This window comes from Natrix helvetica (genome assembly GCF_964273705.1).
Source record: "Natrix helvetica genome assembly, chromosome: 1".
NCBI classification, from domain to species: domain Eukaryota; kingdom Metazoa; phylum Chordata; class Lepidosauria; order Squamata; family Natricidae; genus Natrix; species Natrix helvetica.
The window spans coordinates 24577979-24594986 of NC_138548.1; the positions used below are offsets into that span (position 1 = coordinate 24577979).

At 43.3% G+C, this 17008-nt stretch overlaps 1 protein-coding gene across 2 annotated transcripts in view; it reads right to left on the reverse strand.

The window, feature by feature from the left end:
- The window catches only part of MIS18BP1 (MIS18 binding protein 1), a 36804-nt gene extending 23037 nt beyond the window's left edge, over positions 1–13767 (reverse strand). For both annotated transcript variants that reach the window (XM_081935326.1, XM_081935327.1), the window contains exons 1-4: positions 13641–13767; positions 10350–10927; positions 8617–8748; positions 7147–7562 (exon numbers count right to left, since the gene is read on the reverse strand). In XM_081935326.1, coding sequence (XP_081791452.1) covers positions 7147–7562; positions 8617–8748; positions 10350–10917 — 1116 coding nt within the window. In that variant the 5' untranslated portion in view covers positions 10918–10927; positions 13641–13767. The remainder of the gene's footprint in view (positions 1–7146; positions 7563–8616; positions 8749–10349; positions 10928–13640) is intronic.
- Positions 13768–17008: the final 3241 nt, after the last annotated feature.

Consider the following 17008-nt stretch of genomic DNA (forward strand, 5'->3'; position numbering starts at 1 on the left):
GTCCATGGATGACCATGTGACAGCCGTGGCAAGGGGGGCGTTCCACCAGGTTCGCCTGGTGCGCCAATTGCGCCCCCTACTGGACCGGGACGCCTTACGCACAGTCACTCATGCGCTGGTGACGTCTCGCTTGGACTACTGTAACGCTCTCTACATGGGGCTTCCCTTGAAATGCACCCAGAGGCTACAGTTGGTCCAGAACGCAGCCGCGTGGGTAATTATGGGGAGTACTAGGTACTCCCATGTGACACCGTTCCTGCGCGAGCTGCACTGGCTTCCTGTGGTCTATCGGGTGCGTTTCAAGGTTTTGATAACAATCTTTAAAGCGCTCCATGGCTCAGGACCTAGTTACTTGCGGGATCGTATTCTGCCCCATACATCCCTGTGACCAATCCGCTCGCACAGAGAGGGCCTCCTCCAAGTGCCGTCCACCAGACAGTGTCGAGGGGCGGCGCCTAGGAGTAGAGCCTTCTCTGTGGCGGGCCCAGCCCTGTGGAATGACCTCCCTCCGGATATTAGGAATACCTCTGACCTCCGCTTCTTTCGTATAAAGCTCAAGACCCACCTATTCCAAGTAGCTGGCCTGGCTCAACTTTGATCTAACTATATCGCTCCTGACGGGTTTTTATTTGGGTATTTTAATTGTATTCAATTATTTAGGGGTTTCTAAACATTATATTTTATTGTTTTTATTCATTAGCCGACCTCCTCCTTGTACATGTCTTGGTATATGTTTTTGTAATATGTATGTCTTGTCTATATATTTATTTCATATGTTTTATTGTACGCCGCCCCGAGTCCTTCGGGAGAGGGTGCGGCTAAGAAATAAATATTTATTATTATTATTATTATTATTATTATTATTATTATTATTATTATTATTATTATTATTATTATTATTATTATTAAGAAAAAACAAAATAATTTATGGATTTAAACAGAGAAATTTTATTAGCAACCTCATTGATAACACCACTGACAATTAAAGATAATCTGATTAAGGAAACAGAAGAAGGGCATCGAAATTACATGAGAGACTTAATAAGCAATGAGTTGCTAAGAGGAGTCCATACAAATTTGATTAAGGAGATGATTAGAGAAGGATAACACAAATGGCAGAAGACATGAGACTGTTTTGCTACTGGAAAGATACAGGTTGATAGATGGAAGTGCATAATTTAAAACTACCGGTAGTTAAACTTAGTGAAATTTAGTGACAATAGATATAGTCAAATAAATAATTGATAATGATAATAATATATACATATATATTGTTATGATAAGTAATAATTGGATATGAATATTTGAATGGTACCCATGAAAGGAAGATTAGAAATCTTTTTGGTTATATATAAAGGCTAATAAAAAAAGAACTAAAATTTTGTTAAACTTTGATTATTAGGGGGGGAAATGTTATGATACAGGATACAGTTAAATAAAGGAGGGATAATGATACGAAGGAAAATATATATGTATGGGTACAACATAAGGAAACTGGAAGTCCAAGCTGGTACCGCCCCAAGCATCTGATGGAACCAGTTAGGTTCCAGTCGGAGCTTGGGCCGCTACCTGTAGCCCTGACCCGCGCTCGGTCGGAGGACCTAGTGGGCGCCTGGAATAGGGCGACGGCTGGGGCCTTGGACCGGGTTGCGCCTTTGCGACCTCTCCTATGGCAGCGACCCACCCGGGCTCCTTGGTATACCGAGGAGCTGAGGGTGATGAAGCGCCAGAGGAGACGTCTAGAGAGCAGGTGGAGGTCCTCACGCTCCGAGTCTGACCGAACACAGGTAAGAGCCTATTTACGGACTTACCTCGTGGCATTGAGAGCGGCCAAACGTAGACATTGTGCCGCTCTTATTACGTCTGCGGATAACCGCCCTGCCGCCCTGTTTAGGGTCACCCGCTCCCTCTTGGTGCAAGAGACGCGGGGGGCACCCTTACAGGGTAGAGCAGAGGAGTTTGGAGAATATCTGCAGAATAAAGTCGCTCAGATCCGGAGCGGATGGGCCCCCTCCAGTGGTCTGGACGGGCCGTCAACAGTGAGTCTTGTGAGTCCACTCTGGGAGGAGTTTGACTCTGTTGCCCCAGAGGATTTAGACAGGTTGCGTGAAAGGCTGCGACCCACCACATGTTCATTGGACCCGTGTCCCTCCTGGCTGGTACTGGCATCCTGGGAGGTGACACGAGGCTGGCTTCTGGGCCTGGTGAACGCCTCGTTGGGTGAGGGATCCTTACCTACCGTCTTGAAAGAGGCGGTGGTGAGGCCCTTACTCAAGAGGCCTTCACTCGACCAAACGGAGCTAGCTAATTATCGTCCAGTCTCCAACCTCCCTTTTTTGGCGAAGGTTGTTGAGAATGTGGTAGCGCAGCAGTTTCCGCGTCACCTCGATGAATCTGATTATCTAGACCCACGCCAGTCCGGCTTCCGACCCGGGCACAGCACTGAGACAGCCTTGGTCGCGTTGGTTGATGATCTCTGGAGGGCCAGAGATAGAGGTTGTTCCTCTACCCTGGTCCTATTAGATCTCTCAGCGGCTTTTGATACCATCGACCATGGTATCCTTCTGCGCCGGCTGGAGGGGATGGGAGTCGGAGGCACCGTGTTACGGTGGTTCGACTCTTACCTCTCCGGCCGGATGCAATATGTGTTGACAGGGGGGCAGAGATCGACCCCGAGGCCACTCTCTTGCGGGGTGCCGCAGGGGTCGGTTCTCTCGCCCCTTCTGTTCAATGCATATGTGAAGCCGCTGGGCGAGATCATCCGTGGTTTTGGGGTTGAATACCATCTGTACGCTGATGATACGCAGCTGTACATTTCAACCCCAAACCACCCCAACGAGGCTGTCGCAGTGATGTCCCGGTGTCTGGAAGCCGTCAGGGTCTGGATGGGGGACAACAGACTCAAACTCAACCCCTCCAAGACTGAGTGGCTGTGGCTTCCGGCACCTCGGTTCAGCCAGCTGATTCCATCGCTGGCCATAGGGGACGAGCTACTGCCCCCTGTGGAACGGGCGCGCAATTTGGGCGTCCTCCTAGATGCCCGGCTGTCAATGGATGACCATGTGGCAGCCGTGGCAAGGGGGGCGTTCCACCAGGTTCGCCTGGTGCGCCAATTGCGCCCCCTACTGGACCGGGATGCCCTACGCACAGTCACTCATGCGCTGGTGACGTCTCGCCTAGATTACTGTAATGCTCTCTACATGGGGCTTCCCTTGGGACGCGCCCGGAGAATGCAGCTAGTCCAGAACGCGGCCGCGCGGGTTATCATGGGGAGGTCTAGATACTCCCACGTAACACCGCTCCTGCGCGAGCTGCACTGGCTACCTGTGGTTTTTCGGGTGCGTTTCAAGGTCCTGATTACTATCTTTAAAGCGCTCCATGGCTCAGGACCTAGTTACTTGCGGGATCGCATCCTCCCACATACATCCCTGCGGCCAATCCGCTCTCACAGAGAGGGCCTTCTCCAAGTGCCGTCCACTAGGCAATGCCAGCGGGCGGCGCCGAGGAGTAGAGCCTTCTCTGTGATGGGCCCAACCCTCTGGAATGACCTCCCCCCCGACATTAGAACCAGCTCGGACTTCCGCTCCTTCCGTCAAAAATTGAAGACTCGAGACTTCCGGTTCCGGCGGCTACAGCGACGGGCAAGTCTTTGCCCGCTCCCGCTCTCCCGGTGGGCTTCCACCGCTTCTGGGGGGGCACAGGACGCCCCAAAGAGGCGTCCTGCCGAGGGAGCGGCTCGCGGAGGGCCCTGGCATCGGCGGCGGCTGGTGGGGGCTTCTTCGCTTTGCTCTAGGCACCGGGGAGCAGTCTCGGAGGGCGCCCCTGCGTCTTGCTCCATGCCGATCGGGCAGCGCAAAATTGAAGGAAGCAGCGGCGGTATGGTGAGGTGCTTTCTTTCTCCATTCCTTCTCTGATGAATTGATGGACTTTTCAGCAAGGTTATATGTTAAACTTTCGGAGCTTCGTTGGAGGTGCGGTTAGAGGGGGGGGATTTTCCCCCTCCTTGGACAAGCGGCTTGAAAAAATTCTGCTTTTGCCCCTAGGAGGAAGGAGGAGGGGGGAGAGCCAACTAATGATGCCTCACCCCTGTAAAAGTGATTTTCACTGGACTTAATTTTATAATTTGTTGATGACCTGAGAACTTTGTGAACTTTTGAAACTTTATTATGCCTCTGAGCCTAAAGCTGGCAGGGCAAGATGGCACACTTCTGTTGTCTTCATGAACTGTGAAACCTGACTCCACCTTTAAAACTCAGGCTTCCGGTCTTTGTCTCCGTACTACCCAGAAGAATCTCTTGTGGATTGCTATTTCCTGAACCCTCTGGAGAGGAAACCTTTTCTTAATGCTAGATTGACCAAAGAAACTCTCACTTGTTTGGATTTTCTGCCTCCTGGACTCATCTGCCTGCTCTACTTCTCCAGCTGTCCAGTCTCTACACTGACTGACTTCTCTGTTTTATAAACTATGTCTCCAAAAAGACCACCACCTGGAAAACCTGGCTTTGCTACTTCTGCACCGACATCTGCAACATCCAGCCCTGCCACACAGTCAAAGATTACAGAAATGATGCAACCTAAGAGCACAGAGTTGGATTTGCTGCAAATGCTTCAACAACTCATACAGGGCCAGGAAGAAATTAAGAAACAATTAAAGGAAATGAAGGAAGAAATTAAGGAGAATCAAGTCCAAATTTATAAGAACTCACAGAGACTGGACTTTGTGGAGGGTGGGGTGGCAGAGGCGGGGGGGGGGTGGAAGTTCTACAGAAGAGTAACAAAGAACTTGATATTCAACAAATGAAAACAGAGTTTGAGAGAATGTCCTTTTATCTTAGATTTCAAAATGTTATAGAAACAGATGGGGAAAATATAAGGGACATTATGACCAACATCTTAGCTGAATACATACACAAAGACAAACAACAGATGGAGTGGGAGATAGATTTGGCCTATAGAGTGAATTCAACATATGCCAGGACACATAATGTACCCAGGGAGGTTCATATTAAATTCCTTAGGAAAAGCACAAGAGACGCAATTCTGGGTGTACAAAGGGGGCAAACATTGACATACCACGATAGGGAGATAACCATCTTGAAGCAGATCCCCCAAAAAATTAGGGAGAAAAGGAAAAGCTATTCGCAATTGGCAAATAAATTATACCAGAAAGGGGTGTGGTTTAGATGGTTGATGCCTGAAGGGATGTTGATATTCTGGGAGGAGACAAGAATTAGAATTAATACACCCATAGAGGCTCAGGCCTTTATGGAAAAAAATAAAGCAAACCTAGAAAAAACAGAAGACTCTACAACGGTTATACAGGACACGGGAGGGGCCGGAGCTCTGCCAGCGGGGGGGGGGGGAAGGGGCAATACCAAGAAAGCTCAGATCACAAAAATGAATAAGAAAACCACATTGTTATAAACATACCGAAAGTAATAGTGAAATTATATTTAGAAAATATGTTATAATATATAAGTTGATTGAAAACTTTTATTTCTATATGCTGATTTTACATGATTATGTATTAATGTTTTATACCTAGATGTAAACTATGAGTTTGGAGGGAGGGGGCGTCTGCCATACTTGCAACTGCCAAAATTTGTATATTATTCCACATACCCTTTTCCTAGTAAATGTTTTAAAAAAAACAATAAAATTTTCTGAAAATAAAAATAAAAATTGAAGACTCACCTGTTCCGACTAGCTGACCTGGCATGATTATAAATGTTACATCTATGAACTCCTGGTAGTATATTCTCATCTGGTTATTTTAAGGGTAATGTTTTAGTTTTAATTGTTTTTAGGGCTTTTAGCCTCATATTTATTCATCTGTACAGGACTTTTAATTTTAACCTCCTCCACATACATACATATATTTATAGCTCTAATTATATTTGTATTTTATCTGTGATTTATTGTGGACTATAAAATATATCAAGATTTAAAACATAATACATATTTAATACATATTTAATACATAATACTCCTTTTTGGGAGAGGGGGCGGTTTAGAAATGTGAATAAATAATAATAATAATAAATAATAAATAATAATAATGTAAATTGTAAACAGTGATTTGGTAAGGAGGATTAGAAATTTTTGTTACTAGATATTATGGATGTTTAGTTAGAATAGGCCCGTGATGGCGAACCTATGGCACGCGTGCCACAAGTGGCACGCGGAGCCATTTGTCAGGGCACGCGAGGTGCTGCCCTGTCAGCTGGCCAGCGCACATGCGCGCACTGGCCAGCTGTGTTTACCTTTTTAAAAGCTATTTTTCGCCTTCCCCAGGCTCCAGACGCTTTATAGGAGCCTGGGGAGGGCGAAAAGAGCCTCCCCCGCCCCCCTGGAGGCTTCAGGGACCGTTCGAGGCTTCCCTGATGACTTCGGAATGCTTAAAACGACCCTCCGAGCAACCCGGAAGTCACTTCCGGTTTGCTTGGAGGGTGGTTTTAAGCGCTCCGAAGGCTTCAGGGAAGCCTCCGGAAAGTCCCTGAAGCCTCCGGAGGGTCTCCGGGGGGTCGGGATAGGCTCTTTTCGCCCTCCCCAGGCTCCTATAAAGCCCCTGGAGCCTGGGGAGGGCAAAAAAACCATGTAAAAATGGGGGGGGATCGCGCGTTGTGTGCGCATGCGCACTGGGGGGGTCACATGTTGCATTATGGGTGCGGCACGCCTGCACTCGACCCCCCTGCGCTCCCCCCACTTGTGGCACGCGAGCCAAAAAAGGTTCGCCATCACTGGAATAGGCCATAAGGATTCAGTGTTATTGGAGGATTTTAGAAATAGCAAATGAAATGCCAGTATGTGGTTATGTTTTAAATCTTGATATATTTTATAGTCAAATGAAAATGGAGGTATGATGATGGTAATATGTATAAATATCTGAGTTAAAATACTTGAGTTAATATGAATTATGACTGATGACTGTGGAAGAGATGCACGAACGTTTTTTGTAACCAACTGATACACTTTCTACAGTATGTAGAAAGGAGGATTCTTTGTTGTGTTTGTTTTGAAAATTAAAAAAAAAAGATAGTTGTGGCGCCCCCTTTAGTTATGTTTAATTGTGATTGACTATGGCTGGTGTGCAGTTTTTCAAGCCAGCCAGGATAAAAATGGATAAAATAAAATAAAAGAGTCTACCTTTTCATTTGTGCCTGTGTCAGTTTCCTCCAAGAGCACCTTGGTAGCAGGCTGTCGTTTCCTTGGTATATAGGCTTTTGGAGTAGCAAAAATTGTATCACACAGGTGTTGGGAAGGTTTTTGTGGCGAAACACTTAAGTTTTCTCCTGCTTTTTGGTCATATATATATTTAGACGGAGTCACCACTGCTTTCTCTTGAAGACGTTTTCCAAATGCTCTTTTCTTCAAGAATTCTCTAGATTTAACATGATCATCACTCACAATCACAGGATTAGATATTATTGTAAAAGTCTCACTGGCCAATTCAGCAGATTCCACAATAATCTTCTCTTTCTGGCTAACAGTAGTACTTACGTATTCTTCATTAAAATTATTAAGTTGTTTTGTTGGGCGGGATGTGATTAAGGGTTGCTTTGCTGTAGATAAAGGAGAAGCATTTTAAATTTAGTACAGTGAAACAACTCCTAGAGGAGATATTCTCTCGATAACTATTGTTTCAGGATGAGTTATTATTATGCTAACTTCTTAGACAATAACTTCTTCTCAATAACAAGAAAAAAACAGAACTCTTTTCATTAAGATGTATGGATAGCCAACTAGAATAGTCTGATGAAAGACTAATTTTATACATGGTAACTGCAACATAATTATTATGGAGATGGAGGCATACTGAAGCTCCCAAAATTGTGGAATGGACTGTGAAGATGCCAGAATTGGCAGAAATGGCAAAACCAAGTTATTTGGTAAAGGACAGAATAACAAATACTTTTTAATAGAGATTTTGCTGAAAATAGAAAAAAGAAAAGCAAAGCAATTTGAAAAACGGTTTAATAAGGGGTTAAATATATTTCTATAATATCAAGAGGGAGGAGTGATAATGAGTTTGTTTATAACCATTATAAAACCTGCAAGTTGCTTACTATTTTGTTTAACTATTTTATTTTCTTCCTAACGTTTCTTTACATTTTTCTTTTACCTATGTCTTAATAAAATGATATGATGAGATAGCTAGCCAGCTATTGTGTGTGTGTTAATGTGTGTGTGCATCAATAATAAAGAGCTTGCTGAATGGTGCACATGCTATTTGATAACCATTTCTGTTTACTTACTTATTTAAATCTATTTATATGCCACCTATCTCACTTACAAGCAACTCTGGGTGACTTACAAACAAGAAAAAGGGTACAAAACATTAAATATGAAATAAATCAAAATGAAATAAGGTAAAAATCAGTACCAGGATACTATGGGGCAAAGGTTTGAAAAAAACTGAAGGCAAATGATGAGTAAATGAATAAAAGCAACTGCAAATTATTTGGCAGTTTGCTATCTAAGTTTAGTCATTGTAAACAGAATATTCCATCTTTTACAAGAAAATTATAAAGTGAATTATAAAGGTAGAAAAATTGAAGACAGAATTTCAAGACAAAAATATATGCAAAACTTCTCATCACCTAAGAAAAGTATTACCTTTCTGCAACCAATCTTTCTGTAACCTCTGCTTTACCCGGGAGAAGAACTTGTTGGGGGATTCCAGAAGTGGAGGACTTATTACTGTAGTACACATAGTTTTGTTCACTGCAGTAAAATCTGTCATTGAAACTGAAAGGACAAAACCCACTGATAAATAGTTTTCAATACCTGGTAGATTGAAATATAACCTTTTAGAAAACACGGAATTTAATATTTGCATGGCAAGATACAATACAACTAATATGACAAACAAGTGTTATTACTGAGGAAGTTGAGATGTGCTTCTGCAAGTTCTCAGTAGTGTCCAATACATAATTTGACAATTAATTAATTAATTATATGGTTATCTCATCACTCTTTCCTGGTTGCTATGATTCAAGTGTGGCTTAAAGCAACTCTTGCATGGTTTATGCATGTAAATGTATAAATGTAATGGGAAGGACAGCTTATTCAAAAATATTGGTGTTCGTCATCCCCTTTAAAACTCTTTATGGAATGGGTCCAAGGTATCTGAGGAACCAACTTGCTCCAATGGGATTGACCCACCCACTTGTTCTGGCAAAGAGCATAGACCCCATCAGTCAAGGAATTTCAGCTAATGGAAATTGTAGAAGTCTAGAGGAGACTTTTCTGCCATGGCCCTTCTGGAACATCTTGCCATCAGAGATGAGATCAACCACCACCCTTCTAACCTTTAGGAAGAGACATAACGTTTTGTTCTGCCAGTTGGTGTTGGTCCCTGATGGAGAAGCTACCGTATTTTTCAGACTGTAAGACGTACCTAGCTTTTGGGGAGGACAACAAGAAAAAAAAATCTGCCTCCCAGTAATTTGCCTCTTTGCAGCAAACAGCAAGGTCAACTTCAGCAGTCTGTTTTAGCATTAGCAGCTGATTGGCAGATGGCTCTGCCTCCCGGAATACCACCGATCAGCTGTTCCAGGCTGCAAGGATCATCACCACCCATCGGCACCTTCGCCACCCATCGCCACTGCATATCCCTGCTACCTGGAACAGGCCAAAAACGTGACGCTTGGAGGCTGAAAATAGAGCAAGTGGAGGCGGCGATAGGTGGCAGTGGCGATGGGCGGCAACAGTTCTGACAATCCCTGCAGCCTGGAACAGCTGATTGGTGGTATTCGGGGGAGAGGAAGTGGGGGAGAGCCAACCGCCTATCAGCTACTCGTGCCAAATCAGGCTGCGCTGAAGCTGACCAGGCTGTTTGCTGTAAGGAGGCAAATTGCTGGGAGGCAAAGCCGAAGGGTGGGGGCCTTAGGGTTGGCGGGGCTTTGGCAACATTTGCTCTATAAGACCTTTCCACCTCTTTTGGGGAGGGTGGAGTGCGTCTTATAGCCCCCAAAATGTGGTATATGCTGGAAGTGGCTGGTACAGTGACCAGAGAAGGCACCACCTTTGCTCCGCTCTAAACTCATTATCTTTTACTCTGTATGTAACCTTTTGTAATTTTGATTTGTTTTTATGTTTGTTTTTTTTAAATTTCTATTTCTTACTATATTGTTAGCCACCCAGAATCACCCCGAACAGTGAGATGAGTGGCATATAAATTGAATCAATCAATTCTGAAGGGGAGTCTAAATTAACAAGGCAGGGGGCAGGCTGACCAATTTCTATCACTGCTGGATAGAAGCCCTAGAGTTATTTTTGTAATTGTACAGTATCTCAAGCATGTAAGTATGTACTGGAAGAAATTTGGAAGAAATTATATAACCAACCTGTTTTTACATTTGATTCTTCAAGAAAATCCTCATCTAGCTTTGTCTTTTGTTTATCTTCAACTGTTGGTATTTTTTCTGAACTTGGTAGAAAAGCAGGTTGCCTTTCAGGAGTAAGAATATAATCTGCGGTACACTTTGGGTCCAACAACTTAGCTTCTGGAGGCTTGTTTTTTTCTTTGACAAGAGCTGCTTTTTGTTTCATTCTTGAGAAGATTTTTGCTGGAGATTCAAGGGATAATGGCTCACAAGCTTTACGTTTTTGAACGCCACTCCTTGACATATGCTTAGTTTTCTGAAATGAAGAAATCATTCCCAGCATTCCTTCAGATGCTTTTATTTCACTGATGTCAAAGAATTCTTGTGTATGCTTATTGCCAGATATTAAAGTGGATTGTAAAACCTTTATTCCTTTAGTCTCTTGGCCGGAGCAAACATTATGGCAACTAAGAACCATTGAAGGAAGAATTTTGCCTGACTCCAAAGTACAATTCCCCTGGAATTTTGCAAAATCCTTTAAAGGTGTACCACCAGGGATACTATGTAAAGAAACTGCTTTCAATGACATTTTTTCTTTCCTGTTAAAGAAAAAAAGACAGGTTAAAATTCTTCAATTTTCAAAAAGTACAGCATCTGCAAAAACAAATTCTCTTTATAATAAATGCTTTTTTAAACTAAAAAATGTTTTATATCTGCAAATATAAACTGTGCTTTTACATTTTTACTTAAAAAGGTATTATAAAGTAACACAAACTCTGTGATACCCCATGCTAAATGCATCTAAATTCCCTAGATTATTTAATACTTAAATTATAAATGAGATATAATACCATATAATGACACTATATGTAACACTATATACAATTTAAATCCCTAGTAGAATTTTGAAAAATTAGTTATAAAATATTAAAGGACATGCTATTGCATCATAGAAATTGCACCAGAATATGAGTCAGCAATCAGTCCATAGAAGTGTTGAATATATAACGTATGATGTAACATTGGCATGTCCAACATGAGACCCATGGAGAGCTAGTAATGTGACCCCACAAGATTGTAAACTTTTATATACATTAATTATATATTTTATATGCAGTCCAAAAAATTCCTCTTCACTCAATGCAGCCCACACAAGCCAAAAAGTCGGGTGCTCGTGATGTAAAGAATACTAATTTTGTCTGCAAAATTCAAGAAAAGTAACAGATATTTGTACTTTACCAGCATAAACAAATCATCAGGCACTTTAGCAAATCCAAATGAAGTTAATTATATTTATTCCAAAGTTACTGAAAATTACTTTAAAAATCAGGAGGAAACTCATCATACTTTTTCAAAGTAAGAAATTATATTAAGAGCTCTACCATTTTTCTTCTGATATTTGTCTCCTTTAGGCTAAAACACCTCCTTATACAAAGGGGCCGCACCAAGGCTGCAGTTCTTCCACAGAGCAAGAACGGTATCATGTTTGTTCCTTTTTAAGATCCTAATATAAAACTTTTTGAGAAGGTGAGTCCACTAAATGGGTGGAGCCATATCATATACAGGTAGTCCTTGGTTTACAATAGTTCATTTAGTGACCATTCAAAGTTACAACTGTATTGAAAAAAGTGACTTATGACCGTTTCTCATAATTATGACCTTTGTAGCATCCTCATGATCAAAATTCAGATGCTTGGCAACTGACTCATACTTATGACGGTTGCTGTGTCCCAAGATTATGAGATCACCTTTTGCAACCCGTTGACAAGGAAAATCAATGGGGAAGCCAGATTCACTTAACAACCTTGCTACTAACTTAACAACTGCGGTGATTCACTTAAGAACTGTGGCAAAAAAGGCTGTAAAATGGGGCAAAACTCACTTAACAAATGTCTGATTTAACAACAGAAATCTTGGGCAAAATTGTAAGTCAAGGACTACCTGTCTATGGTTGGAACTGGCAAAGAAATTGAGCAGAAATTTGACAGGAACAACAAGATAAACATATTATGACACAAAACCGCAAACTTACATATTTGCATCAGATATCAAGTTGCAAGTACAGTACTTTGCAACCACCTTCCCAAAATAAATGCTCTCTAGAGAAACTGATGGATTACAATATTCCTGCCCCTAAGCATAATTTTCAACTACCTCCCCTTATGCCTGAAAAGTTTTCAATCAGTGTTCTAACATATGCTGGTGAAACATGGACAATAACCTTACCATCGATGCAAAAGCTATGAGTGGTGCAAAGAGCCATGGAAAGATACATGCTCAGCATCACAAGACAAGATAGAAAGACCCACACATGGATTACATACAATGTCATCAAGAGTGAAAGAATGGAAATGGAAATTGCTGGTTACATAGCAAGAACTGATGGCAGCTGGACCAAGGCATAGAATGGATCCCACTTGATAAAAAGCAACAGAACAGAGTAATAGAGTTGGGAGGGACCTTATGGGTCATCTAGCCCAACCCCCCACCCCAACAGGAGACCCTACACCATTTCTGACAGATGGTAGTCCAGTCTTTTCTTGAAAGCTTCCAGTGATGAAACTCCCACAACTTCTCAAGTCAAGCTGTGATTGTTCTGTCAGAAAATTACTTATTTCTAGGCTGAATCTCTCCTTGATCAGTCTCCATCCATTCATTATTCCTTGTCTGGCATTCAGGGGCTTTGTAGATTTGTCATTTGTAACTTGTAACTTGACACACACACCCTTTGTGGCAGCCCCTGAAATATTGAAACGCTGCCATCATGTCTCCCCTGGTACTTCTCTCCACCAGACTAGCCATGCCCAGTTCCTGTAAACCTTCATTGTATGTTTTAGCCTCCAACCCCCCCTAGTTATCTTCCTTGCTCTTCTCCGTACTCTTTCTGGAGTCTCAACATAAGCAACCAGGAAGAGAGATGTCAAGAGACCAAAAACAAGATGGATCCACGACATCAGCAAGTATTGTGGGCTCAATTGGCAAAGGAAAGCCCAGGACCGGATGGATTGGAAACATGCAGAAGAGGCCTTCATCGTACAGTGTGTGGATAACACCTAAAAGGGCGATGAGGATGTTGAATATCCCTGTCATGTAGCTGGGCAGCTTGATCTCCACGAGACAGGTGGAAGCGATCCCAAATCTAACCAAGACAAGTACTGGCAGAAAGAGGCTCCTACTTTTCAGGGGGCGGCCCTAAAGTCGCTATCCCCGACCTGGCGCCCCGCAGACTCGTGACGGTTTCGACTCCTTACCTTAACCAGCCCCAAACGGAGGAAATAAAAAAATAGGCTGAAATAACAATTAAGAACCCACCAGAGGATTTATCCCGCCAATATGGAAATAGTAGCGTTCTCATCCGGAGCTCGGCGAGAAAAACTGCTTCCGTTGGAGTGCAAGCAAAATATTAAAGCCCCCTCCCTCACCGAGTAGCCATCCCCCCTCCCACCTTCTCTCCCTCCGCCCGTCCCTCCCTCCCTTCGTTCGTTCGGCAGCCCCTCAGTTCGCAGTGCGGACGTCAACGGCCACGCGGTTCGAATATCTCGCGCGCCGCCCTCCCTGCCGCTGATTGGTCGACGAGCGCGGAAAACTTGAGGACGTCATCAAAAGTCGCCGCCTCCGCGGCGCTTGGTTTGGGGGGGACATTTTGGAAGCTGGCAAAGCCTGCCAGGTGAAAGGCGGTTCCTTTAGGTCCTAAAGTTTAGGATGACGTAGCGGGCGAACCTTTAAAAAAGAAAATACATCGCCTAGTCCGCAAGGAAAAAATGAACAGCAGCCTGTAATCCCCCCCCCCCAATGATATATTTTCTGTTATAACGTTATTTTCACAATGTTATATCCAGTTAGTTGAGACCTATGTATAGCTTGTTCGTTATCCGTTAGTTCACTATTAATTTCATTTACAACGCGATTCGCCTTTGATGAAAAGATCATATTGTCAATATTGCAACCATTGTATCTGTGAAGAGTCCTTGGCAGTTTTCTGAAGTTGGTTGTTTTGTTGCTATCGTTTTATTCATTGAGGACCCAGATTGTTGTGGGCAATGTGCTGACTCTAAACCGCTTAGACAGGGCTGTAAAAGCACTATGAAACGTATATATGTCTCAGTGTCTATGGAGATTCTCAGTCATCCAGGTCATAGTTGTCCCAAAGGTGCTTTTTTCAAGAGGCAAGTGGACTTTCTGGTTTCTCTTTGAAAACATTTCACTTCTCGTCCAAGAAGCTTCTTCAGCTCATCCAAGAAAAGCTGAAAAAGCTTCTTGGGTGAGAAGCAAATCATCTTCAAAGAAAAAACAGAAAGTCCACTTGCCTCTTGAAAAAAGCATCTTAAGTCTAAATGCTATTGCTATTGCTATACCCAAACGAGGCAATATCATCATTTGAGTAATGATGCAAGCCCAGAAAGCACCAAAGACCCCTCATTTCAACCTGAGCTACCAATACCCTCCCTATGGGTCATTGTATCTGTGCATAAACATTCTTATAACATTTCAGTAATACATATAGATATATTCTTGCAGAGTTCCTAGGGCTGCTATTATCCAATGTGATGCTGCCCCTATTTCCTGGACTCTTAAATTTTTAGCTTCAGGAAGTGTGTCCTAAGAAACTTTTATCTGCTTTGTACCTGGGGTCTTGGTTATTTCTTCAATCTCTGCTTGACTCATCCATCTCATTAAGTATAAAGGTAGTCCTCCACTTACAACACTTCATTTAGTGACAGTTCAAAGTTACAAAGGCACTGAAAAAAAGTGACATAACTATTTTTCACACAACCGTTGCAGCATCTCCATGGATCACGACACGTGATCAATATTCAGATCCTTGGCAACTGATTGATATTTGTGACTGTTGGAAATAAAATCTGGTCCAGTTCCAAGCCAGGAGAAAGATGCAGGAGGCAATGAATTTGGAGGCAAACTGTAATTGGAAAGGAGGTTTCCATTTCTTGAGGAAGCGAAGTGACATAGCAATCAGTTCTGAGACAGCTGGCCAGCTAGTCTGGTGAGTGGACAGACTTTTATATTGTTTGGGGGCTGCCTGATTGAGATTTCTGGGCTTGTTGGATTTTAATTGTATGTCTGCTTATTCTAATTGTGATGGCTTAGTTTCCATTGTGGTTGGGAGGTCATGCCCTGTCCTTGAGGGTGGGGGAATACAAATTTGAGTGGCACTGTCTTTATATGCTTACTCTATTAGGTTTTGTATCTCTGTGCTGGCTGTAGCCAGCAGCGCTTTACCTATAAATCAGTGACGTGCGGTGAGGTTTATGACTGGTGAGGCACTGACACAGTGCTGAGTTTCAAATATTTTTAGACTTGTGGACTTCCACTCCCAGAATTCCACAGCCAGGCATGCTCAGTTCCAATTTAAAGCGACAGCATTTGTTTTTCTCCTTTGCTCCTTCTTTCTTTTTCTTTTTCTTCTCCTTCCCCTCCTTCCTCCCTCTCTCCCTTCCTCCCCCTCTCTCAAACACACACACACACACACACACACACACACACACACACACAGAAGTTGGATTGGACTATCTCTCCTACCCCTTCCCTCTCTCACTCACTCTCAAACAAACCCCCCCCCCCACACAAAAGTTGGATTGGATATCTTTTCCAGTGGCTTGAAAGCAGCTCCTCTGCCATCCCCCCCCCCCATTCCCCTGCTGCCTTTCCCAAACACCTCCACCATTGCAAATGCAGCCTGCTGTCTGGGTGGGAAATGCCTGGAACACAATAAAGCCCACCCACCACCTCCTGCTGGCAGGCTGGGGTGAGAGGAGAGGCAGAGAAGCCGGAGGGGAGCCGAGCCAAGCCTTCCAAAAAAAAGAGGCTGGGGGGAAGTGTGTGTACTACAGCATGGCTCTTTGCCTGGCTTCCTGCCTCCTCCTGTGGTCTCGCTTGTGCTCTCCCTCCCCAAGTGTAGTTTGATTGCAGGCGGAGCCACGTTGCCTTTTCAAACTTGTAATCAGTGAAGCTGGGCTAGATTTTTATATAGTTTTATCCAGCTGTGTGTGTGAGAGAGAGAAATGAATGGGGGCCTGGGGAGAAAGTCACTACACTTGGGGAGGGAGAGCACCAGTGAGGTTAAGCAGAGTCATCCACAGTGAGGCAGCAACTAGCTCAGCTTTTTCCTTTTACTTTTTCTTTTCATGATGAGAGTGGTGAGGCTGTGCCTCACTTGCCTCACCTGACTGCACGTCACTGCTATAAATAGGCTGCAAGTGGCAATGCTTTTGTTTATGAATGGAACTGTCCAGTTACTGAGTTTCCATTCACAGAGAGTGTTTGCTTTTATGAATGGGTAGAAATTTTCCACTCACAGGGGCTTTGGCTTAAGCAAAAACTGCTCTGGGTTATTTCCTATTAATTGGAGGATCTTGTCAAGGGAACTTTTTCCTTACTTTTGGGGAGGGGGTTTCGTTGGTTATTTTAGGTGAACAACAATGTGATCTTCTTTTGCAACCTTCTGACAAGCAAAGTCAATGGGGAAGCCAGATTCACTTAACAACTGTGTCACTAATTTAACAACTGCAGTAATTAACATCTTAACAACTGAAGCAAGAAAGGTTTTTAAATGGGGTAAATTCCCTTAACAAATGTCTCACTTATCAACAGAAAATTTGGGCTCAATTGTGGTTGTAAGTCCAGGACTACCTGTAGTTTGTTTTAAAGCTGGCTTCACCCAT